General features: G+C 46.6%; 1 protein-coding gene across 1 annotated transcript in view; it reads right to left on the bottom strand.

Moving 5' to 3' along the window:
* Positions 1-5,225: 5,225 nt before the first annotated feature.
* Positions 5,226-27,159, bottom strand: part of PRPF8 (pre-mRNA processing factor 8) — a 200,002-nt gene continuing 178,068 nt past the window's right edge. Inside the window, exons 42-43 of the mRNA XM_069226117.1 lie at positions 6,043-6,245; positions 5,226-5,641 (exon numbers count right to left, since the gene is read on the bottom strand). Of these exons, the coding sequence (XP_069082218.1) occupies positions 5,487-5,641; positions 6,043-6,245 (358 nt within the window). The 3' untranslated portion in view covers positions 5,226-5,486. The remainder of the gene's footprint in view (positions 5,642-6,042; positions 6,246-27,159) is intronic.

Consider the following 27,159-nt stretch of genomic DNA (forward strand, 5'->3'; position numbering starts at 1 on the left):
CGTTGAGGCTGTTAGCCAATGTGTTCAGAGAGCCCGCTAGATATTTCACTACTAGCCAGACATCACATGTCTGTGTGCACAGCCTCAATCTGAGCCTTCAGACATAGTGGGCACGGGCTCACACCACCCTGCTTGTTGGCATACCACATCTTGGTTGTGTTGTCCATTAGGACCTGCACAAGTATGGGGAGGAATGATTATGAACAAAGTGGACCGACCAAAGCTCCAGCAGGTTGATATGATACGCTCAAAGGGGACCAGAGGCCTCTAATCTTCAGGGCATCTACAAGACAGCTGTAACCAAGGGAGGAGGCATCAAGGGGGTTGTGTCACTGTTGGTGGAGAGCAGAAGATATTTCTGTCTCTTCTGCTCTCCACCAGCAGGTGGTCCAAAACCAGCTACCGTCTCAGGTCTCAAGATGTCTAAAGGGGAAATCTGGATACTGTCCGTGAACTCCTAGGTGCTGGGCTCACTCAAAGTGGAGACACTACTGGAGTACATAAATGTGCCACCAATAGGAACAAGAAGAATATAGAAGCTTAGTAGGCCCAAAAGGCACAGGACTAAAAGGACTGGAAGAGCTCCTTCCCAAAACATTGGGATCATAGTCTGAATATTCCAAACGCACTGGGGAGGGTGAAGGCCTTGAGGGAGACTGTGCCCAATCCCAACCCGATGTAGAGGAGACACTGGGAGGACTGGAGGTAGACCTTGAAAAGGTTAACAGAAAAAAAACAGGGTTAAACAGCAGGAATAATCTGGACGGACTGTTGATTGTCCAACACTAGATGTGGACAGCCCATCAGTAGCCAGAGCTCGTGGTACAGGAACACAGAGACCCCTGACCGCTGAAGGTGCGCCGGACCCCGCTAGCACTTTCGTGCAAACCCAATATTAGTCCAAATGGTAGAACAACAAATTAGTAGTGATTGGAGCCCTCTGCAAAATGCAGGTACTGCCTACTGTGCGACTGCAAAATCGATATGTGAAAGTAGGCGTCCTATAAGTTGAGGGACACCATGCAGTTACCCAACTCTAATGCCAGCAGAACATTTGGTATGGAGGCCACTGTCTCTCTTGGGAACAGGAAAATCTGGAGTAGCATGCCTGCCTTCTGTGCTTTGGGCACCAGCTCTACATACCTGTAGCTCAACAGCGTAAGGAAGTCCTGCTGTAAGATGCAAACATGGTTGTCAGAGGTGACTGAGGGAACAGGAGAAATTGGGTATGTTTCTGGAAGGGAAGAGCTCAGCTCTTCAAAACAATCTGGAGAACCCACCAGTCTCTTATAAAGGACTGTCAAAACTCAGAATGGAAATACAACGCCCCCCCCCCCCCCCCCAAAAAAAAGGAAAAAGAAAACGTTCCACACACGATCCATTAAGAATGGGCTACAACAGGTCAGCTGGGGTGCCTGGAAGAGGACGATTGCTGTTGTTGTCCACTATGGCTTCTGTAACCAACACATATTCAAGACTGTTAAAAAAAAAACTTGTTGGGCTGCTCCACAAGGCGAAGGGGCTGGTGTCTTCAAAAGGGTATGCCCTGGGAGAAGCCTCTGAATTTAAAGGACTGATAATGAAATAGGCATAGTGCAAAGCCAGGCCCAAAGACCGGGTCTTGGTCCAGCCTTGTTTAAAAGATTCTGGAACAGAGTTTGTCTTTTTTCCCAAAGAGATGGACACTGATGGTGGAAGCATTTCTAAGAATGCTGCTGTTGGAAATAGCCCTTCTGCAGGGTTTCCCCTGTCTTTTTGCTTCTGACCTCCAGTTTCTAATCCTGTGCTGAATTTTGTTTTTGCTGGCTTTAGGACTCTGGGCACTCTACCACTGCTGACCAGTGCTAAAGTTCAAGCTGTCTAAATGGCAGTGGTGGTTGGTTTATCCATGATTGGCATATCTGATTTACTATTAAGTCCCTTGTACAGTGCGCACTGTCCGCCCAGGGAATGCAAATCAAATGCTACTAGTGGGCCTGCAGCACTGATTGTGCCACCCACGAGTAGCCCTGTAAAAATGTCTCAGACCTGCCACTGCCAAGTGCACCCATTTGTCAGGCCCAACCCTTCCCTTTTACTACATGTAAGTCACTCCTAAGGAATGCCCCAGGCAGCCCCCTGGGCATGGTGCAGTGTATTTAAAAGGTAGGACATGTACTGGCATGTTTTACATGCCCCGATAATAATATACTGCTAAATTTGGTTATGGCTATTGCAAGGCCTATCTCACCCATACTGTAACATGGGCATTGCATTGAAATATATTTCAGGTGTAATTTCCCATTGGAAGCAGTTAGAGCTAGAGTTTGGGGGTCACTGAACTCACAATTTAAAAATACATCTTTTGGTGAAGTAAGTTGTTCAATTATACGTTTGAAAATGTCACTTTTAGAAAGTGGGCATATTCTTGCTCAAACATTCTGAGCCTTGCCTGGCTGTGCAATACAGGTCTGGGTCAGGATGACAGTTGGGCTGTTTGTGAATTCACTCTAGACAGTCGCACAAAGGGGGCTGTGTGTGCCCTGCATATCCTGATGGATCTTCCTGGACTAGAGTGGTGGGAGGAGCTGACACTTGCACCTGAATAGTCTGTGCCTGTCCTTAGACAACACAGTCTCCAACCCCCTGGAGTGTGTCTGGGACCAGGGCGGGAAAAGACAGCAAAGACTTCTCTTTGAAGTTTGCCTACTTCAAATACAGGAATGAGTACAAGTACTGGACCTCTGACACAACATAGAATCCTTCTGGACTGAGGGCATTCTGCCAGGAAGAAGAACTAGATGCTGTAGGAGGGATTGTCAACTCTGCCTGTTGCTTTGTTGTGATGGCCTCCTGCTTGCTGCTTCCGTCCTAGGAGTGAAAAGGACTGGAATTTGCTTTCTACATCCTACTTCCAAATGTTCTCCAATGGCTTGGACTGAGCTTGCGTCATGTTAGAAGTCTCAGGGACATCCTTGATCTGCGAGTGCATAGTCTCTTCACTGAGAGTACAGACTTCCCAAGTGGTGCCAAATCCAGTCCCTGGGCCCTTGGAAGTGTAAGCTGGTGACCTGAAGAAGAAAATCCACATAGCAACACATTGCGGTAGAATCAACGCAGCGCCTGTTTCACCGCGGCTCCAACAGCACATCGCATCTGGATTTTCCACGCATCGTCCCTTGGGCATCAATTTCTCATCAACCCTGCAACTGGTAAGGAACTGAGACAGTGTGTCCGGAGATCAACACATTGCCTTCCCTGCGAGGAAAGAATCAATGCATCACCTTCCCTGCCAGTAAGGAACTGACGCATTGCCTCTCCTGCGAGGAAATAATTGATGCATCACCACCTCCCCTGCGCAGAAAGGAACCAATGCATTGCTTTTTGACGCCTCACATCCCCTGTGGCCGCAGTCTGTTTGTGACGCATCACAGGAACTTTGCGCTAAAAAAAAAAAAAAACAATCCTTGATTCCTATAGATTAAGACTCATTCCCACTTTTAAAAAGTAATATCTGTACTTGTATACGTTGGATTTTTGTCATTTAAGTCTCGTTTTACTGAGAGAGAGAGAGAGAGAGAGAGAGAGAGAGAGAGAGAGTGTGCGTGCGTGCGTGTGTGTGTGTGTGTCTACACAAGTACTTTACACCTTGCCTCCGAGATAAACCTGACTGCTCGTGCCAAGATACCAAGGGAGTGAGCAGGGGTTATCTAGCTATATGGCTCCCTTATCCTGACTAGAGTGAGGGTCCCTACTTAGACAGGGTGCAAACTAGAGACCTCATTTCTAACAGCTGCATCTGCTCTTCTTCTGGTATTAACATGTTAGAGGAGATCAACTCTGGACTGGCACGTACAAGAATGTGGGGGGGGGGGGGGGGGGGGGGAGGAACTGCTGTCTGCACACGAGGGTGTAGCCTTGTGACAGCTGTGGCAAAGTTTGTGGATCCAGTCTGGTTTCTGGGAACGGGTTCTAGAGTGGAGGAATCTGCAGGTAGAAGTATCCATCAGCACTTCCACTTGCCATGTATGGGTAGAGTAATACAAATTCAGGTCCTTTCATACTGAAAAATAAGGTTTTCTAAGAAAAGCAAGTTAGTCCACTGCCGTTTGAATAAATTGAAGAACCCTTACACTAACTCTTATTTTTGGGTGAGACCTTAGGACTTTTCATGTAGGGCTTCGTTTCTTCAGGATAGTCTGGGGATTGTGAACACCACAACTCTAAGGCTGCTGGAAATCCTAATACCCTTCAGCAGAGCGTGACATGCGCAGAGATTGGTCTAGAGGGTCAGATTTGGTCCTACCAAAGAAATGGATTCATAATCCCTTTCCCTGTAGGGAGGGCCAGAATAATAAAGTTTAGCTCAGATTCTATGGCCTTCGTTCTAATACAGGATATCTCTGAAAACATCTTATTCTTCTTATTGAAGTGAAAACCAAGAAAGCATAGAACACAAATATGTGCATCCTTTCATGCCTTCTTCCCTCCACAACAAGGGCGTTTGTCAAACATGGTGGAAATAGTGACTCTGGAATGAGATGAAGGGTAAAATCAGGAGAAAAATGCTTCGTTGGGTCAAAGCCAGCGAAAAAGAAAAATAAACGGAAATCAAGTAAACGTCCTAAAATGGTCAATGAAACAAATAAGTTATAGGAACACTTTCCAGTCAAAGTCAATCTCTGAAAAGCATGCTCGGTTCAGTTAGCGGTAAAAACGAAGGGACTTCCGTAAGTTAATAGAGCAGAATCATTTCCAGTCTTCATTTTTCAGTTTTAAAATGTTTTTAAAAGTGTGTCTACAACCACATCTACTTTGCTGTGACTGATTTGAGTGCATTAAAAGACTGAAAATTGTGTCTACTTTAGGCATGTTTCCTTTAACGGTCTTTCAAAATTGAAAAACATATTTTAAGTTCTGAGACATACAGAGATGTTCCACTACTCATGAATATAAGAGAAAATCGCATAGTGGCGACGTTAAGTCATCAGTATACTGTGTCAAACTTCGAATCCAACAGAAAGCCAGAACTGATGAATGGACGATAATCTCCTAACTGGCCAAGGCACCATCTGCCACAAACATAAGAGCAGACAAGGAATCTAAACTTTAACTCCCCAGTGACATTCGGATGCGGACTGAGAAACATTTCTCTCTTCGACAGAAGTGTACACCTGAAGAAAGGGAGAGGATATCTTTACAGAGTTACTGCAAAAGGACACTGAATGGTTAAGATGGGCCGTTCATTTACTTTATACTTTATACAATTTTATTAAACCAATACATTTATACTACAAAGATGACTGCATCCAGAAAGATGCAGCCTGGGTGCAGAAATCAACACATTTTACAGGTGTTGCAGACAAACACAATATCGAAACAGTGAATCAACAGGTGAATTGGTGCCGGGCAAAATCCCTAGTACCAGCCAATGTTCCCTGTTCAAGGACTTTCTGTTGAATATCAACAGAATTGTAGTCTCTAGTTCAATTTGCAATGCCTTGCAATTAGGCATAGAGATCCTCGCGATCAGCAGAATATACTTCTCCCTCCTGTAACAAGGCAAAGTTCAAGAAATGTGATGGCCGATGGACTTCATGGTAAAACTCTTTCGGGTTAGCCAGATGTAGCTCGTACTTCATGTTAGGATCATGACGAACCCCTGGGGATAGAAAACATCATGTGGATCACTAAACACATCTGTGATTAACCTTTCCTTTCTCCCAGCCATGTAGTTCAAAGACAGTTTCTCTAATTCCTTTCAACAGATTGTCCCAAAACTAAGTATGATACTGCATCATCAGTCCTTCAGTCACTCCTCAATAGTACTGTGGTCACAACGCTCCACCTTTTACCCCAAGAGCACTTCTAGCTCGAGACTGGTTCACCTCTTTCCCACACGTTTTCTAAAGAGGACATTCTATGCCTAATGCGTTTCCATTCTTTCCAAAAATATCTGGCGAGAGCAGGAGGTAACAGGTCTCTAGTTTTCTCTACGCGTATTTTGGGGGTAGAAATAATTCCCAGTCACTATTTTCACCCCTGCATGCAAGTACCACTTACCCATGAAGTTGTAGTTCCATGATCCCTGTCCCGGGACCATGAAAAAGCCAAGAAATCTATCAGACAGCAGCATCTGGACCCTCTCGTAGTGTGAGGGAAGGTATCCCTTGGGATTGTTGCCTTTGTCCGTATTCTGCCTTCCCCACTCGTAGCCACTTGGTGTCAGCTTGTACGCAGTGAGTGTACATGAACCTGGTGTAAAACTATAGAGAAAGAAAGCAGATCAGGAAAAATTGCACCTCATCATTGCTATATCGAACTATTAGCTAATCAAATTATTGCTAACAAGAGTGACCATGCGAGCACAGACCAATAGAAATTAACATATATACTATCTGCTAAAAGGTAACAATGAAGTTCCAAAGGACTAATAAGTTTCATAGAAAAAGCCCACCATAAAAATATTTAGTCCTTTCTGTTCATATTGTTTACTTCAATGTATGGTGGCAGTGAGAAACCTTTCAGGAATAACTGTACATCTCACAAGTTTCACTGATATGTTAGAATTATGAAGTCCAGGAGGAACTTCACTTTATCAAGGAGAGCAGTGTGGGTTAAATTGTGATTGAATTGGAAGTGCTGGTGAGTGAAGTTTTCATCTCGTTATCAGGGCCAATCTCTCGGGAAATGAAGGGATAAAGAAAAGAGATTGTCAATGAAAAAAAACATACCACTCTACTTTTAATATCAACAAAATGTTTTGTAAAAGTATCTGCAGATGCCCAGATGGTACCTTTATAAATATTTCTGGTATATTGCTGCAAAAGCCACACAAGTCGCTAGAGCTGGCAATACTCCAAGAAAAGGTATATTAAGAAAAGGTATATTCTACAGCAAAAATTAGAATCACTCATCGAAAGGCTTGTGCAGTCCTAAAGTCTAAATCTATGGATTAAAATCTCCCTCAGACCAGGGATCATAATGCAACCTTCAAATACCGAGCAGAAACATCTCAGAAACTATCCGTAGACCATGCCTTTGTTCCTAGCAGTAACTGTTCAATTTCTATCTCTGTAAACACTCTCCAAACATCCTTTAACATGTGTGAGTCAAACAACCATGTCCATGCATTTTAGAAATTTGAAGAGACAAAGTTTTCCTATTAATCCGTGTGAGGTGTTGGGTGTATTATATGATATGGCTGTGGAGCCTTACCATGGAATACAGTTACAACCCTGTCTTGGATGGAAATTAGGCTCATTTGAACAACCTTAAGATCAACACTTTGTAGCTATGGCTTTCGTGCAGCAAGACTTGCACAAAGGAACTTAGTGTTAAGTATTTAACAGTATCAAAAGACTGAATCAGAAAGTCACACAACATGAAAAACAAGAAACCCATTTATAAAGCTAGAGTACATTTTATGAATTTTTAGAGACCATGATGAGCAAAATCCACCTGAGGGTTCTAGAGATACGGATTTTAGCAGATACTACTTTTAAAGGCAACCGCAAACAAGCGATGGTCAACAAAAAGTCTGTAAACTTGAAAAGTTTGAAAGAGTTAGTGCGGCTACTCCAGCCCGACTTTGGTGGTAACATCCCACTGGATGGAGGTCTATGGGCCAGAAAGGATACTTTGGACAGTTACCTGGACACCAAAGAGCTCCAAACTTTATAGGGCGACAGTCGAATACTTCAATGGAGTGGTCCTGACAGTGAGAAAAAAGGATGAAAAGATGCTTAAGAATGCCCTGTTTGAGGTGTGGTCGATGGGGTGCCTTTGTGGTGAGTCTTTGGTCACAGGTGATGTGGGGCGAATTTGGCTACAAAAGTCGGGTTCCCGCGAAGTCCTCTTTTAATGCAGTAGCAGGCCAGATGATAATGGGCTACTGGTCTCCATGCATCGTGGTTGGGGCACAATCCATTAGTGGGGGCTAGTGTCCCTCTTGGGTGGTGACGAATCAGGACTCTGATGGCACCCCTAGGTCCACCAGATTCTAGAACTTTTGGACGTTGAGGATCTGTCATTTAGGTGCCCGGCAGCAGGTAGTGGCAAAATTCATGCGGTGGCTACCAATTTGGGCTTCTTCAGTTCTTTTGTCCCTGGGGCTGGTTCCGGGGAATCACCAACTGATCCTTTGAGTCACTGCTTTGATCTGGGGCCAGGAATCAACTCCCCCAGACAGCCCCCGCCACCCCCCCCATGATGCCCACCACACTGTAATGTGTGCTTGGGAGAGTTATCACCATTTGCCCTTGAAAGGCGGCTTCTGCTTTGAAGCTCACCTTTGGGCTAATACACTGAGTGGCCTTCCAGGGAGAGGAGGCAACTCCTCATTCTACGGCAACTGCCTGTGTTCCCAAGCTTGGGAGTTGTTCACATGTATCCCCAGGCTGACAGAAAGTTGTCTGTGGACCAGGGCCTTTGTAAGGCGCTGGACTAGCTGGAGCACAGAATGACAACTTTCTAAAAGTTGCAGAACTTTGTAACATTAAATTCGATTTGGGCATTAGGTGGGGCTTAATGCCACAAATATTTTGCTACCTTACAGTACCCAGTTAGGTAGTTCCTTTCAGAAGTTAAAACAATTGCAATGTGATCACAGCACACAGATATGAATAGTCCAATAACGTGGCAAGGATATGTATCCCTGGTAGAACGGTTCAGGTTGGAGAAAGAATACGTGAAGATCCAAAGATTATTGAAGAAAATGTCTTTATTTATAGGCACAGTCTGCCTCAAGATTGCGTGTTCTTCAAAAAACAGCCAACACATGTTTCGTCACACTGGTGACTTCATCAAGGCTAGGCGTCCGGCCCGCTAGAGAATCTTGGAGAGTCTGTGGTGAGGCAAGGGAGTAGAACTCTTGCAAAGTAGACGGTTAATAAGAGGTAGTAACTTCAGAGCATCCGATGTGGTAAGTCCGAGTGATGGTCAAGTGAAAAGCAGAAGCCCCTGATAAGCCTAATGTCAAGGAACCTAGGAAGTGAAGCCGAAGCAGTCGTGCGTTCAACGGGTCGCAGGTATACAGAAGTTAGCCGTGCTGGGGTCTTACTAAACAGTATATAGCTCCCTGCCATGGGACTCTCTAGGCCTTCCTTAGGGGAAACTTACTAATGAAGTGAAGGGAAGTAGTGGCTTTGCCATTAGTTTAATTGTCAAAGTTGAGCTGGCAGTGTAAACACTGCTCTCCCAGTCTGCAGTGGCAGGCTGGGAGCCATTTTGTCCTTTGTCACATTCAGGGTGGCATAAACAGTGCTGCAGCCCTGGCTAGACACTGCCAGGTTCCTCAAAGTTCTTACTCATCTATTCTCTCCTCGCCCAGTTCAATATGCCCCAAGTGTGGTCTTAATATGGTTGTGACTTTTTGATATGAGCTCCTTTTGAGCCCCTCCACAATAGTCCCCTCAGGCTTCTCACATGGAAATGAAAATGTCACTTACCCAGTGTACATCTGTTCGTGGCATCAGTCGCAGTAGATTCGCATGTTCTGCAATAGCTCGCCATCTGGTGTTGGGCCGGAGTGTTACAAGTTGTTTTTCTTCGAAGAAGTCTTTCGAGTCACGGGACCGAGTGACTCCTCCTTTTGTCTCCATTGCGCATGGGCGTCGACTCCATCTTCGATTGTTTTTCCCCGCAGAGGGTGAGGTAGGAGTTGAATTGTAGTAACAGTGCCCATGCAATGGAGTGACTAAGTATGCACCTATTTAAGGTTGAGATGATACATATATAAATAATTGAAGGTAACTTCCAAACTGCTACAGGCTCCCGGGGAGGCGGGTGGGCACATACGAATCTACTGCGACTGATGCCACGAACAGATGTACACTGGGTAAGTGACATTTTCAGTTCGATGGCATCTGTCGCTGTAGATACGCATGTTCTGCATAGACTAGTAAGCAGTTATTTCCCCAAAAAGCGGTGGATCAGCCTGTAGGAGTGGAAGTAGTCTGAAATAATGTTCTTAATACGGCTTGACCTACTGTGGCTTGTTGTGCGGATAACACGTCTACACAGTAGTGCTTGGTGAATGTGTGAGGCGTAGACCATGTGGCTGCCTTACATATTTCTTGCATTGGGATGTTTCCTAGAAAGGCCATGGTAGCACCTTTCTTTCTGGTTGAGTGTGCCCTTGGTGTAATGGGCAGCTGCCGTTTAGCTTTAAGGTAGCAGATTTGGATGCATTTAACTATCCATCTGGCTATACCTTGTTTTGAAATTGGGTTTCCTGCATGAGGTTTTTGAAATGCAATAAAGAGTTGTTTAGTCTTTCTGATGTTTTTTGTTCTGTCAATGTAATACATCAATGCTCTTTTGACATCTAATGTATGTAGTGCCCTTTCAGCTACGGTATCTGGCTGTGGAAAGAACACTGGAAGTTCCACTGTTTGATTTAGATGGAACGGTGAAATAACCTTTGGCAAAAATTTAGGATTGGTCCTTAGGACGACTTTATTTTTGTGTAGTTGTATAAAAGGTTCCTGTATTGTAAACGCCTGAATCTCGCTTACTCTTCTTAGGGAAGTAATGGCGATGAGAAATGCCACCTTCCAGGTTAGGAACTGTATGTCGCAGGAGTGCATGGGTTCAAAAGGTGGACCCATAAGTCTAGTTAGGACAACATTTAGGTTCCATGAAGGAACAGGTGGTGTTCTTGGTGGTATAATTCTCCTAAGGCCCTCCATGAATGCTTTAATGACTGGTATCTTATATAGGGAAGTTGAATAGGTAGTCTGCAGGTATGCAGATATTGCTGCAAGGTGTATTTTAATGGAAGAGAAAGCCAGGTTAGATTTTTGTAAGTGAAGCAAGTAACCCACTACATGTTCTGGAGTTGTGTGTAATGGTTGTATTTGATTAATATGGCAGTAGCAAACAAACCTCTTCCATTTACTTGCATAGCAGTGCCTGGTGGATGGCCTTCTAGCTTGTTTTATGACTTCCATACATTCTTGGGTAAGTTGTAAGTGCCCGAATTCTAGGATTTCAGGAGCCAGATTGCTAGATTCAGCGATGCTGGATCTGGGTGTCTGATCTTTTGGTTGTGCTGTGTCAACAGATCTGGCCTGTTGGGCAATTTGATGCAGGGTACCACTGACAGGTCTAGCAGCGTTGTGTACCAGGGTTGCCTTGCCCAAGTTGGTGCTATCAATATGAGTTTGAGTTTGCTTTGACTGGGTTTGTTTACCAGGTAAGGAAGGAGAGGGAGAGGAGGAAAAGCGTAAGCAAATATCCCTGACCAGTTCATCCATAGGGCATTGCCTTGGGATTGTTCGTGTGGGTATCTGTATGCGAAGTTTTGGCATTTTGCGTTCTCCCTTGTCGCAAACAAGTCTATCTGAGGTGTTCCCCAGAGTTTGAAATAAGTGTTCAGAATTTGGGGGTGAATCTCCCATTCGTGGACCTGTTGGTGATCTCGAGAGAGATTGTCTGCGAGTTGATTTTGGATCCCTGGTATAAATTGTGCTATTAGGCGAATTTGGTTGTGAATTGCCCAACGCCAAATTTTTTGTGCTAGCAGGCTTAACTGCGTGGAGTGCGTCCCCCCCTGCTTGTTTAGATAATACATTGTTGTCATGTTGTCTGTTTTGACGAGAATGTATTTGTGAACTATTATTGGTTGGAAAGCTTTTAGTGCTTGAAAAACTGCTAGAAGTTCTAGGTGATTGATATGCAGTTTTGTTTGATGTACGTTCCATTGTCCTTGTATGCTGTGTTGATCGAGGTGTGCTCCCCACCCTGTCATGGAAGCATCTGTTGTTATTACGTATTGTGGCACTGGGTCTTGGAAAGGCCGCCCCTTGTTTAAATTTATGTTGTTCCACCACAGAAGCGAGAGGTAAGTTTGGCGGTCTATTAACACCAGATCTAGAAGGTGACCCTGTGCTTGAGACCACTGTGATGCTAGGCATTGTTGTAAGGGCCTCATGTGCAGTCTTGCGTTTGGGACAATGGCTATGCATGAAGACATCATGCCTAGGAGTTGTAATACCATCTTTGCTTGTATCTTTTGTGTTGGATACATGCGTTGTATGATGGTGTTGAAATTTAGAATTCTTTGTGGACTTGGAGTGGCTACTCCCTTTGATGTGTCTATTATGGCTCCTAGGTATTGTTGTACCTTGCGCGGCAGAATGTTGGATTTTGTAAAGTTGACGGTGAACCCGAGTTTGAAGAGGGTTTGTATGATCTGATTTGTGTGATTTGAGCACTCTATGAACGAATGGGCCTTGATTAGCCAGTCGTCCAAATATGGGAACACATGTATTTGCTGCCTTCTTATGTGTGCAGCGACTACCGCTAGACATTTGGTAAAGACTCTTGGTGCGGTTGTTAATCCGAAAGGCAGTACCTTGAATTGGTAATGTATTCCTTTGAATACAAACCTTAGGTATTTCCTGTGCGATGGGTGTATTGGTATATGGAAATAAGCATCCTTGAGGTCTAAAGTTGCCATGTAGTCGTGTAGTTTTAGCAATGGCAATACTTCTTGTAGTGTGACCATGTGGAAGTGGTCTGATTTGATGAAAGTGTTCACTACTCTGAGGTCTAGGATTGGTCTCAGTGTTTTGTCCTTCTTTGGTATCAGAAAGTACAGTGAGTAAACTCCTGTGTTTATTTGTGTGTTTGGCACTAATTCGATTGCATTCTTTTGCAATAGTGCCTGCACTTCTATCTCCAGGAGATTGGAATGGTGTGTTGTTAAATTTTGTGCTTTTGGTGGTATGTTTGGAGGGAATTGTAGAAATTCTATGCAATAACCATGTTGGATAATTGCTAGAACCCAAGTGTCTGTAGTGATTTTCTCCCATGCTTTGTAATAATGACCTATATTTCCCCCCACTGGTGTTGTGTGGAGGGGGTGAGTGACATGTGAGTCACTGTTTAGTAGTAGGGGTTTTGGGGCTTTGAAATCTTCCTCTATTTCTAGGGAATTGCCCTCCTCTATATTGTCCCCGAAAACCTCCTCTATACTGTCCCTGGTAACTGGACGGTGTGGCTTGTGAGGTGCTGGCTTGTGTGCTTTGACCCCGAAACCCCCCTCGAAAGGGCGTTTTACGGAATGTGCTGTAATTCCCTCTGCTCTGCGGGGAGTAGAGTGCGCCCATGGCTTTGGCAGTGTCCGTATCTTTTTTGAGTTTCTCAATCGCTGTGTCCACTTCTGGACCGAACAGTTCTTTTTCATTAAAAGGCATATTGAGAACTGCTTGTTGAATCTCTGGTTTAAATCCAGACGTTCGGAGCCATGCATGCCTTCTGATAGTTACAGATGTATTAATTGTCCGTGCAGCTGTATCTGCAGCGTCCATGGAGGAGCGTATCTGGTTGTTGGAGATGGCCTGTCCCTCCTCAACCACTTGTTTTGCCCTATTTTGTAAGTCCTTGGGCAGATGTTCAATGAGATGTTGCATCTCGTCCCAGTGGGCTCTGTCATAGCGCGCAAGTAGTGCCTGGGAGTTTGCGATGCGCCACTGGTTTGCAGCTTGTGCTGCGACTCTTTTACCAGCTGCATCGAACTTGCGGCTTTCTTTATCTGGGGGTGGTGCATCTCCAGATGTGTGAGAGTTGGCCCTTTTCCTAGCTGCTCCTACAACGACAGAGTCTGGTGGCAGCTGTGTAGTGATGAAAACCGGGTCCGTAGGAGGCGGCTTATACTTTTTTTCCACCCTTGGTGTGATTGCCCTACTTTTGACCGGCTCCTTAAAGATGTCTTTTGCGTGCCGGAGCATACCAGGGAGCATAGGCAGGCTTTGGTATGAGCTGTGGGTGGAGGAGAGTGTGTTGAATAAAAAATCATCCTCGACCTGTTCTGAGTGGAGGCTTACGTTGTGAAATTGTGCTGCTCTAGCCACCACTTGAGAATACGCGGTGCTGTCCTCTGGTGGAGATGGCTTCGTAGGGTATGCCTCCGGACTATTATCTGACACTGGGGCGTCGTATAGGTCCCATGCGTCCTGATCTTGGTCACCCTGGCTCATGGTGGTGTGAGCTGGGGAGAGTGATGGAGTTTGTGCTGGTGAGACGTTAATCACGGGCTGAGGAGAGGGTGGTGGGGTAACTCTTTTCACCACCTTTGGTTGTGGTGTGTGCTCAGTCTGGAACTCCAACCTTCTCTTTCTCCTAATAGGGGGAAGGGTGCTTATTTTTCCTGTCCCCTGCTGTATGAAGATACGCTTTTGCGTATGGTCCACATCAGTTGCTTGTAGCTCTTCCTCAAACCTATGCTGTTGCATTTGGGAGGTTAGCGAGTGCTCTTCTGTATAAGAGCCTGGAGCTGGGTCGCTTGCAGTTTGTTTCGGCATCGAAACCCTGTCTGCGTGTTTTTTCGGCTCCGAGGTGACTTTTTTCTTTTTCGGGGCCGAAACCTCTCGGCGTCGATCTGCTTCGGTGCCGCTGTCTCGGCGTCGAGCCGTGTCCACACCGGCATCTCGGTGTCGAGGCTTGTCTCCAGCACTTTCTCGGTCCCGAGAAGGCTGCGTGCCGGTGTCTCGACCGGAGTCGGACGACCTCGGCACTGTTTGGGCCTTTTTCGGTGCCGACGGTCGGTCACCGAATTTATGGGTGGAGCCATGGCCGGATAGCAGTGGCGTCCCCTGGGCCTTGTAAATGTGTCTCTGTGTGGTTTTCGACGTCTTACTCACGGTTTGTGTATCGTCGAATCCTTCGGAGTCTGAGTCTTGGATCGAGAAGGTACCTTCCTCTTCCTGTTCCTCGAACTCCCGTTGGGCTGTCGGTGCGGACGCCATCTGAAGTCTTCTGGCTCGACGGTCTCGGAGTGTTTTTCGGGACCGGAACGCACGACAGGCCTCGCAGGTGTCTTCGCTGTGCTCAGGTGACAGGCACAGGTTGCAGACCAAGTGTTGGTCTGTGTAGGGGTATTTATTGTGGCATTTGGGGCAGAAACGGAACGGGGTCCGTTCCATCGGCGTTCTTCAGCACGCGGTCGGGCCGACCAGGCCCCGACGGAGGATCGAAAAACTACCCCGAAGGGCACCGGAGCTCTTCGATCTGCGATGCGGTGTGGAATCTAAGTACGCCGATCCCGAACGCAACAATACCGACGAAAATCTTCCGAAATTAGCTAATTTTCCGTTCCGAAACTCGGAGCGACAGGAACACGTCCGAACCCGATGGCGGAAAAAAAACAATCGAAGATGGAGTCGACGCCCATGCGCAATGGAGACAAAAGGAGGAGTCACTCGGTCCCGTGACTCGAAAGACTTCTTCGAAGAAAAACAACTTGTAACACTCCGGCCCAACACCAGATGGCGAGCTATTGCAGAACATGCGTATCTACAGCGACAGATGCCATCGAACCAAGCCTTTCTTGTGGCAACTACATCTGCCCGCAGTGTGAGTGAGCTGCAGGCCTTATTCTCCAAACCCCGTAGCTTTCTATATAACGTGACAAAGTGGCGATTCTCACAAGGGCCTCTTTTCTACCAAAAGTGGACACGCCTTTTCACGTAGACAAATCAATCACCCTGCCTTCTTTTTACAGATCCCCAAATCCTTCTAAGGAAGAAGAGAAACTCCACCCCGGGACCTAAAAAGATTGTTGGTGTTCTACCTTGACCATACAAGAGTTCTGGGTGGACAACTAACACTTCGTGGGGTATGTGTGGGTACAGAGAGGGGTCAGGCAGTGCAGAAGCGAACCATTTCTGATTGGGTCATGCTCTACCTAAAGATCTGCTACACACTGCCCAAAAAGCAAGCCCCTGAAAGCTTGCGTGCTCATACTACCAGAGGTAAAGCTGCAACCACTGCATTAGCAGGCTGAGTTCCAGTCCTGGACATTTGCCAGGCAGCAACATAGGTGTCTCTTCACACATTTACCAAATACTACTGCCTGGAAAGTCAGGGCAGTCAGGATGGAACATTGCCCGTTCGGTTCTCGAAGACTTTCTCGTTTGAAAAACTCCTCCGGGGATGGAATTGCTTGGGTATCTATTCAAAGGTATGAAATCTGCAGCTAGAAGTCTCTATGGACATATACTTACCTTCAGTATCTGGTAGAGACTATAGCTAGCTGCAGATTGCTTACAAACACACCCATCCTACCCGCTCCGATTGCAGATTTCTAGGGGCCTAGTTTTGACACATCAGTGGCCAGTGTTCATGGCTCCACGCTTCTGGCGTGGAAAGTCTTGAAGAAAAACTGACGTCAGCACGCAGCATGATCCAACAAAAACTGCTCTGGTGTTGGGTGAGGAAGGGCTAAATAAGGCAGTGAGTTCTTTGAACAAATTGTAAAACCAACTGGGGTGAACGATTTCAGCAGACACTGTGCCCTCTATACCTAAGAAGGGCTGAGTTTGCAGCAGCACCCACAGGGAAGGTTAAATACTGCTGACAAGCTAGGGCCCCAAAGTAGCTTCCAAACTTTCTATATTGCTGGTGAATTGTATGACTAGAGAAAATTACCTTAAAGATAGTCTTGCCACAGCTCTATCTTTGCATTGCTCAAGTGTAGAGTCAACCTTTTTCTCCAAATCATCTAGATTCATCAATAGACTTGTCCACAAGAAAAGCACTGACATGCCGGAAAACCGGTTGATCACATCCTTCTAAGCAAGACACTGGTACCAATAGTACTGCTTATGCATTTAGTGGTGTTCAAGCCTGCACACTACACATATAGTTGTATCCTGTCTTCCATCATTTGGGCCAGTGATGTCCAGGAGCTCTCCACGGAGGGCCAGCAAGATCTCACAGCCAATGTCCCATAAGGCAAGGGTGCACCTATCCAGAAAAATGTTCTTACCACAGGCATCTAAAGGTTTCAGTTCCATACGGCGTTGTGGAATTTGGGTGTGGAAAACACATATGGACTGACCTTAGTGTTTAGCCAGAGGATAACTTAGATGAGTGAGTCAGTAAGACCAGTGTTAAACAGTGATAGTGGCTCAGATGAAACTGGATATAGCTTAAGAATTTCTGTCAATAAACTAGCTTTAGTTTAAGGAATAGGCAACTGAAAATCTAGCACTTTTGCTACTATTCACACCACTACAGTAAAAGAGGCACTTTCTTCCATTGCCAGTCCAGGTCTACCTCTGGGTGAGATATCTAGCCAATTGGCATTCTACAAGACTTCATACACGCCTTCACCAGGGCAAGTGTGGGGGCGGGGGGGGAGCAAAGTTAGCCTTATCATAATCGTCATCATTAGTGTCACCCTCATCAGTGTCATGATGGACATTAGGTATGCCCTGGCCCACATCAGAGTCTGAGCCAAAGGGCCTCTAGTACCTGATAATAATGGCATGGAAGTAAGGACCCATACTGAAGGTCTGCCTGTACAACCACTTTTGTTATTTCATAACATGACAGACCTGATGTGAGATGATGTCAGCTCAAGGTCAGAAGTCAGTGTCACGACTCGGTCCAGCGTGTGCTGGCATGGACAAAGAAGGAAATGCAACGTGCCAGAGCTTTGGTACACGCCCAGAGCAGTACCACCGTGGACAGCTGGCATCGAGGGAAAGCCTAGTGGCAAGGTCCAACTGGAGGCACCTGCGCCTCAGTGGAGTCCAAAGGCAAGCCTGAGGGAAGTGGTAGCACCTGGAAAATTTGCTTTTTGAAGGCTGCTATTTGCTGCAGGGTTACCAATAGGCCAGGAACTCAGAAGGTGCTGGAATAGTTGAGTGTCGCCACTGCATCTTCTCCCCTGACTGAGTGTCAGGGCAGGGACGAGCCCCACTTGGCTCTCTCTTGCTCTTCAGGTGCAATTTAGACTTGAACCTGCTTCCCAACTGCCTTCCGGTGCATGAGGAAGCACTTATTGCTCAACTTAGAGTTGTGCAATTAGTCCAAGCACCATAAGCACATCTTGGGGGTGGGGGTGGGGGTTGGGGGGTGAAACTATGACAGACATATTTTTCCTTCAGTCACAACACTTCTTGAATACCTTTGTTTGAGGTAAGACAGTGGCCCCTGGCACACATTTTTCTGGATAATTTCAGAGTTGTCATAAAACCATCAAAATTGGAAGACCCTTTTGTGAAGAAAGTGGGGAAATTTGTGGCCACCTTTTCAGCACTGGACAAGGCCCAGTCAATCAATCAAGAAACATTCCTGTGGAAGGAGTTCACCGGGGCTCCAGGAGGCAGGGGTCGCTCTTCCAGCAGTCCAGATCACCAAGGCTCCTACAGAGGTCAACCCAGAAGGAACAATGGGTGGCATGACAGTTGTCAATGTGCCTTCTCCCCCAACTGGGGAGGCGAGAAAGGCAGACCCAGACGTGAGGCAGGAGGAGAGGCCAACGCCCCAAGAGGATTTAATTGGTAAGGCATATCCTTTCTTTCCCTCACAAACAATTCTTTTCACAAATGGGCCGAAATTACCTCAGACCTGTGGGTGTTAGCAACAGTATAGTTCTACGGAACTCTAGTACAAGATAGCAAGACCAACTCTGTTATTTTTCCTCAGAGGAAGAGACAAACCTCATCAACTCAGAAGTTGACGAACTCTTGCACAACGCGGCAATATGCAGGTCGGTACTTCAGCTTCATGAATTCCTCAGAAATCAATTTCTTGTAGAGAAAAAAAAGCCAAGGGTTATCGACTAGTAATAAACCGGAAAAAGGTCAAAGAGTGGCTGTTTACTGCCACTTCAAAATGGAAGGGATCCACCCATTGAGAGACCTTCTTTTACAGGACGGCTGAATGGTCGGGCTGGACCTCAAGGATGAGTACCTAAAAGTCCCTATTTTCAAGCCTCACCAACGCTTCCTCCAATTTAAGTTGAGGAATCAAATAAACAAATTCTGGATGCTACAATCTGGACTGTCATCGGCACCATGGTGTTTCACCAAACCTACGTCTGGTGGTTTTGGTCCTCAGGACGAAAGAGGTCAGGGTGATCATCTACTTGGACGATATCCTCATCATGGATCAGTCCCTGTCGCAATTACTCACACTTGACCATGACTATTGCACTTCTCCAGAACCTGGGGTTTGTGATCAATGGTCAGAAGTCGGAGGTGACGCCAGCGCAGAATATGACTTCTACAGGCTTTTTCATCAACTCCAGCTCGGCAACCCATAGCTTGCCGGAACAGAAGATACACAAGATTACGAAGGAACTGACAAAAGCGCTGAGGAGGGACAGGATATCCCTACACCAACTGGCGAGAATTGTTGGATTGTTGTCATCCTCAATACAGGCGATTTTCCCTGGTCCCCAGCATTACAACAACTGGAGGCAGTCCGTTTATGGAATGGCCTTACGTATTCTGAATTGATTCCCCTGATGCCAGAAGCCAAAACGGAGCTACAGTGGAGGATAGACCACATGGAAGCATGGAACAGCACAGTGATCCTCAGATCAGCCCCAGACCTGGTCACAGAATCTGATGCCAGCCGTCATGGCTGGGGGGCTAGATGTGAAGAGCTCTCCATAGGGGGAAAATGGATGGAAGAGAAATTCTACCTACACATCAACTTTCTGGAGGTCCTGGGAGGATCCTTTGCCATTCGTGCACTTACCCAAGACAGAATCTCAGGTTGTATTCTCCTCAGAATGGACAATATTTCGAGGTCCAGTGCATCAACCAGCTGGGGGGCACAAGATCAAGGGCTCAGACAGAGCTGGCGAATTATTTCTGGCACTATAGTCTTCAACACCAAAAATCAGTGACAGCGAAGTATCTACCGACCGTGGCTACAGAACACTGTCGCGGGCTGGAATTCTCATTACATCAATGACTCTAGCAACTGCCAACTGCTTTCATCAGTAGTCTTGGCTCTGAAGCATAAGTGGGGTCTGGGCAATGCGGATCTATTTGCGTCCAGGCTGAACGTTCAGCTTCCCCATTACATCAGTTGGGGACCAGACCCAAGAGCTATGGTGGTAGACGCGTTCCTCCACGACTGGACGACAGGATAACCATACGCCTGTTCTCCTTTCCTTCTGATTCCCAGAGTGGCAGCTCAAGTCCGACGCCAAAGGCATCAATAATTTTGTTAACCCTGAAATGAAGATCACAAGCCTGGTTCCCCTTGCTGCCGGAAATGTCCTGGGCAGCCCTGATATAGCTGTCATCTTTTCCAGAGATTCTGCGAGATCGCCACAACCGTCAACATCCTCTAGTTCTCCAGGGACATCTCCAGTAAGTGATGATTGTGAAGATTTGTCACCATTTCAAGGAAGGTTTATAAAACTATAAAATTTGGCATCTTGCAGCTTACAGACCCTGTACCAAGGCAGGCATACTCCACAATATGTGTAAAAAGGCAGTCCTAGGGTTGGCATACAGCAGGCAAGACTCAATGTTTAGGTGATGTGTACACTCAAACTTGCATGCTTTAAGCTGTCTGTCGCAGATATGGAGCAATATGTTTAATGTATTCTTTTTACCGTTTACATCTCAGATAGCTTTCTAAAACTTACAAAGCTTACATCCTTAGATTGCTTGCTATCTCAGAAAGCCACACTTCACTATACTCCTAAAAACCTGCATGAAAAAACTAAATTTGACTTAATTCCACTTGATTCCTTTAGGCTGGACTCCTTTCTTTCTTCAGAGGGACTCTTTTTCTTTTATGCTTTCTATTTTTGAGTGTAGCTTCCTCTCAGTCTCATGCCTGTCGGCCTTATTCTCTCATATTTTAATTCTGCAAATGGCTAACACGTAATTTCGTAGGTCACAACTTCTCCTACTTCAAAACCCTATCCCTGCAACTTAACATTACCTAATCTTCTCCAGCATATCTATCTCACTAACCATTCACCTGAAATCACACAGCCCCTATTAATGATCAGACCTAACTGGTATTAATATAATCTATCACAAAATAACTGAAGTAAATGCATGCAATGAGTACACATGACTAATCAAAATAACCAACATTTAACTACTGGATTAAGCATTAATTTTGGGTTCCAGAGTAGCATGCTACTCGTTGTAAAGCGCTCCAACGTCTCATCAGGGGTAATAAGTGCTATATAATGAAAATGTCACTTACCCAGTGTACATCTGTTCGTGGCATCAGTCGCAGTAGATTTGCATGTTCTGCAATAGCTCGCCATCTGGTGTTGGGCCGGAGTGTTACAAGTTGTTTTTCTTCGAAGAAGTCTTTCGAGTCACGGGACCGAGTGACTCCTCCTTTTGTCTCCATTGCGCATGGGCGTCGACTCCATCTTCGATTGTTTTTCCCCGCAGAGGGTGAGGTAGGAGTTGAATTGTAGTAATAGTGCCCATGCAATGGAGTGAGTAAGTATGCACTTATTTAAGGTTGAGATGATACATATATAAATAATTGAAGGTAACTTCCAAACTGCTACAGGCTCCCGGGGAGGCGGGTGGGCACATGCAAATCTACTGCGACTGATGCCACGAACAGATGTACACTGGGTAAGTGACATTTTCAGTTCGATGGCATCTGTCGCTGTAGATACGCATGTTCTGCAATAGACTAGTAAGCAGTTATTTCCCCAAAAGCGGTGGATCAGCCTGTAGGAGTGGAAGTAGTCTGAAATAATGTCTGTAAAGAAATGGCTCCCTGTTGCAGTTACCCCCCACTTTTTGCCTGATACTGATGCTGACTTGACTGAGAAGTGTGCTGGGACCCTGCTAACCAGGCCCCAGCACCAGTGTTCCTTCACCTAAAATGTACCATTGTATCCACAATTGGCACACCCTGGCATTCAGATAAGTCCCTTGTAACTGGTACTTCTGGTACCAAGGGCCCTGATGCCAAGGAAGGTCTCTAAGGGCTGCAGCATGTCTTATGCCACCCTAGAGACCCCTCACTCAGCACAGACACACTGCTTACAAGCCTGTGTGTGCTAGTGAGAACAAAATGAGTAAGTCGACATGGCACTCCCCTCAGGGTGCCATGCCAGCCTCTCACTGCCTATGCAGTATAGGTAAGACACCCCTCTAGCAGGCCTTACAGCCCTAAGGCAGGGTGCACTATACCATAGGTGAGGGTACCAGTGCATGAGCACTGTGCCCCTACAGTGTCTAAAACAAAACCTTAGACATTGTAAGTGCAGGGTAGCCATAAGAGTATATGGTCTGGGAGTCTGTCAAACACGAACTCCACAGCACCATAATGGCTACACTGAAAACTGGGAAGTTTGGTATCAAACTTCTCAGCACAATAAATGCACACTGATGCCAGTGTACATTTTATTGTAAAATACACCACAGAGGGCACCTTAGAGGTGCCCCCTGAAACTTAACCAACTATCTGTGTAGGCTGACTGGTTCCAGCAGCCTGCCACACTAGAGACATGTTGCTGGCCCCATGGGGAGAGTGCCTTTGTCACTCTGAGGCCAGTAACAAAGCCTGCACTGGGTGGAGATGCTAACACCTCCCCCAGGCAGGAGCTGTGACACCTGGCGGTGAGCCTCAAAGGCTCACCCCTTTGTCACAGCCCAGCAGGGCACTCCAGCTTAGTGGAGTTGCCCGCCCCCTCCGGCCACGGCCCCCACTTTTGGCGGCAAGGCTGGAGAAAATAATGAGAATAACAAGGAGGAGTCACTGGCCAGTCAGGACAGCCCCTAAGGTGTCCTGAGCTGAGGTGACTCTAACTTTTAGAAATCCTCCATCTTGCAGATGGAGGATTCCCCCAATAGGGTTAGGATTGTGACCCCCTCCCCTTGGGAGGAGGCACAAAGAGGGTGTACCCACCCTCAGGGCTAGTAGCCATTGGCTACTAACCCCCCAGACCTAAACACGCCCTTAAATTTAGTATTTAAGGGCTACCCTGAACCCTAGAAAATTAGATTCCTGCAACAAGAAGAAGGACTGCCCAGCTGAAAACCCCTGCAGCGGAAGACCAGAAGACGACAACTGCCTTGGCTCCAGAAACTCACCGGCCTGTCTCCTGCCTTCCAAAGATCCTGCTCCAGCGACGCCTTCCGAAGGGACCAGCGACCTCGACATCCTCTGAGGACTGCCCCTGCTTCGAAAAGACAAGAAACTCCCGAGGACAGCGGACCTGCTCCAAGAAAAGCTGCAACTTCGTTTCCAGCAGCTTTAAAGAACCCTGCAAGCTCCCCGCAAGAAGCGTGAGACTTGCAACACTGCACCCGGCGACCCCGACTCGGCTGGTGGCGATCCAACACCTCAGGAGGGACCCCAGGACTACTCTGATACTGTGAGTACCAAAACCTGTCCCCCCTGAGCCCCCACAGCGCCGCCTGCAGAGGGAATCCCGAGGCTTCCCCTGACCGCGACTCTTTGAACCTAAAGTCCCGACGCCTGGGAGAGACCCTGCACCCGCAGCCCCCAGGACCTGAAGGACCGGACTTTCACTGGAGAAGTGAGCCCCAGGAGTCCCTCTCCCTTGCCCAAGTGGAGGTTTCCCCGAGGAATCCCCCCCTTGCCTGCCTGCAGCGCTGAAGAGATCCCGAGATCTCTCATAGACTAACATTACAAACCCGACGCTTGTTTCTACACTGCACCCGGCCGCCCCCGCGCTGCTGAGGGTGAAATTTCTGTGTGGACTTGTGTCCCCCCCGGTGCCCTACAAAACCCCCCTGGTCTGCCCTCCGAAGACGCGGGTACTTACCTGCAAGCAGACCGGAACCGGGGCACCCCCTTCTCTCCATTCTAGCCTATGTGTTTTGGGCACCACTTTGAACTCTGCACCTGACCGGCCCTGAGCTGCTGGTGTGGTGACTTTGGGGTTGCTCTGAACCCCCAACGGTGGGCTACCTTGGACCAAGAACTGAACCCTGTAAGTGTCCTACTTACCTGGTAAAACTAACAAAAACTTACTTCCCCCAGGAACTGTGAAAATTGCACTAAGTGTCCACTTTTAAAACAGCTATTTGTGAATAACTTGAAAAGTATACATGCAATTTTTATGATTTGAAGTTCCTAAAGTACTTACCTGCAATACCTTTCGAATGAGCTATTACATGTAGAATTTGAACCTGTGGTTCTTAAAATAAACTAAGAAAAGATATTTTTCTATAACAAAAACCTATTGGCTGGATTTGTCTCTGAGTGTGTGTACCTCATTTATTGTCTATGTGTATGTACAACAAATGCTTAACACTACTCCTTGGATAAGCCTACTGCTCGACCACACTACCACAAAATAGAGCATTAGTATTATCTATTTTTACCACTATTTTACCTCTAAGGGGAACCCTTGGACTCTGTGCATGCTATTCCTTACTTTGAAATAGCACATACAGAGCCAACTTCCTACATTGGTGGATCAGCGGTGGGGTACAAGACTTTGCATTTGCTGGACTACTCAGCCAATACCTGATCACACGACAAATTCCAAAATTGTCATTAGAAATCGATTTTTGCAATTTGAAAAGTTTTCTAAATTCTTAAAAGACCTGCTAGGGCCTTGTGTTAGATCCTGTTTAGCATTTCTTTTAGAGTTCAAAAGTTTGTAAAAGTTTGATTTAGATTCTAGAACCAGTTGTAGATTCTTAAAAAGTATTCCAACTTTTAGAAGCAAAATGTCTAGCACAGATGTGACTGTGGTGGAACTCGACACCACACCTTACCTCCATCTTAAGATGAGGGAGCTAAGGTCACTCTGTAAAATAAAGAAAATAACAATGGGCCCCAAACCTACCAAAATACAGCTCCAGGAGCTTTTGGCAGAGTTTAAAAAGGCCAACCCCTCTGAGGGTGGCAACTCAGAGGAAGAGGATAGTGACTTGGAGGAAAATTCCCCCCTACCAGTCCTATCTAGGGAGAACAGGGTCCCTCAAACCCTGACTCCAAACATAATAGTCAGAGATGCTGGTTCCCTCACAGGAGAGACCAACACCTCTGAGATCACTGAGGATAACTCCAGTGAAGATGACCCCCTGTTAGCCAGGATGGTCAAAAGATTGGCTTTGGAAAAGCAGCTCCTAGCCATAGAAAGGGAAAGAAAAGAGATGGGCCTAGGTCCCATCGATGGTGGCAGCAACTTAAATAGGGTCAGAGATTCTCCTGACATCCTAAAAATCCCCAAAGGGATTGTAACAAAATATGAAGATGGTGATGACATCACCAAATGGTTCACAGCTTTTGAGAGGGCTTGTGTAACCAGAAAAGTAAACAGATCTCACTGGGGTGCTCTCCTTTGGGAAATGTTCACTGGAAAGTGTAGGGATAGACTCCTCACACTCTCTGGAAAAGATGCAGAATCTTATGACCTCATGAAGGGTACCCTGATTGAGGGCTTTGGATTCTCCACTGAGGAGTATAGAATTAGATTCAGGGGGGCTCAAAAATCCTCGAGTCAGACCTGGGTTGATTTTGTAGACTACTCAGTAAAAACACTAGATGGTTGGTTAACTGGAAATGAAGTGTGTAACTATGTTGGGCTTTATAATTTGTTTATGAAAGAACACATTTTAAGTAACTGCTTCAATGAAAAGTTGCATCAGTATCTGGTAGACCTAGGTCCAATTTCTCCCCAAGAATTGGGAAAGAAGGCAGACCACTGGGTCAAGACTAGGGTAACCAAAACTTCCACTGGGGGTGACCAAAAGAAAGGGGTTACAAAAACTCCCCAGGAGAAAGTGGGTGACACTAGAAACAAAGAAAAAGAGTCCTCTGTAGGCCCCCAAAAACCAGAACAGGTGGGTGGGCCCCAAGACACAACCCAAAACAAAGGTGGGTACCAGGGTAAGAACTGGGATGCCACTAAGGCATGGTGCCACAACTGTAAACAGTCTGGGCACCACACCAAGGACACTTCTTGTCCCAAAAACAAACCCCAGAACAAAATTCCAGGGGTAACCAGTGTAGCCATGGGAGATGACTCCTCAGATGAGGAGGTCGTCATAGCCTTCAACTGGAAACAGGGCCCAACAGGTGAGTTGGAGATTCCAGAGGGAAGTAGACACTTCCACCACCTACTGGTGAATGGAATCCCAACCACTGCCCTGAGAGACACTTGTGCCAGTCACACTATTGTGCATGACAGGCTGGTGCTCTCGAACCAGTACATCCCAGGTGAGACTGCCAGGGTAAGAGTTAGCCTAGACAGGGTCACTAAGAGGCCTGTGGCTTTAGTGCCCATAGAAGTGGGTGGCACTCTTAGCTGGAGAAGGGTAGTAGTCAGTACAGACCTCCCCCTTGATTGTCTCCTTGGAAATGACTACCCAGAGGTTAGTCAGAGCTCAAGAGAGGAACTGGTCCAGTGCCAGTCCTCTCCCAAGGTTTCTGGAAGTCCTGCCTCTGCAGTAAATGCAAGCAGGCCCCAGAAGAAGAAGAAAAGAAAACAGAGTAGGAAGGGTGGACAACCTTTAGCCAAGGTTACAGCAAGCCAGGGAGATTCTGCTCCAGTAGGGGAGAACTCCAAAAATGGCCCTGATAAAGTCCAACCTGACCCACAAGAAGTCCTGGCTAGTCAGGCAACTGTTAAACCTGAGTGGGTGGCTCCTCAGCTAACAGAAGAAAGAGTGGAAGAAGGGTGTTCACTACAAGATGTGGTAACCCCCCACTCCAATACCGCAGACAGGCAACCTGAACCCAAAGAAGCCTGTAACTTAGCCCCTTCCCTTTTAGGTGAAGAGCTAAAGGTGTGGTTCTGGGCACTGACAGCTGTCAGTGGCCTCTGCTGGGTGTTAGCCTTTATGGCTGCACTATCCTTGGCATGGTGGTCTGACCCCATGCCAAATAACAAGTTAGGCCCCCTGACCCTGTTGGTCATGGTGGGGTTACTCCAGCTCTGGGTAACCTCTTTGGGTAAGCTAGGGGTGACCTTGGCTAAGATAAGATTAGCAGAGGTGGATACCTCTGACCTCAAAATAGAGAGAATGGGAGAAGACATAAAAAGCACAGACAAGAGGCAGTTCAGACTAGGTCCTATCACTGTGGAAGTGGGTCAGTTCCCCAGAGGGAATGACCTGAACAGAAGGATGTAAGGCAGAGTAGGCCCTGCAACAAACCAGCCATTTCCTCTACTCTTCCTCGCCTGACAGACTAGGAAGACTCTTCCAGCGTTGGCTGAGTCTCCTGGCCTGTGGGCTGGGGGGGGCTTGTGTAAAGAAATGGCTCCCTGTTGCAGTTACCCCCCACTTTTTGCCTGATACTGATGCTGACTTGACTGAGAAGTGTGCTGGGACCCTGCTAACCAGGCCCCAGCACCAGTGTTCCTTCACCTAAAATGTACCATTGTATCCACAATTGGCACACCCTGGCATTCAGATAAGTCCCTTGTAACTGGTACTTCTGGTACCAAGGGCC

This window comes from Pleurodeles waltl, chromosome 3_1 (assembly GCF_031143425.1).
Source record: "Pleurodeles waltl isolate 20211129_DDA chromosome 3_1, aPleWal1.hap1.20221129, whole genome shotgun sequence".
NCBI classification, from domain to species: Eukaryota; Metazoa; Chordata; class Amphibia; order Caudata; family Salamandridae; genus Pleurodeles; species Pleurodeles waltl.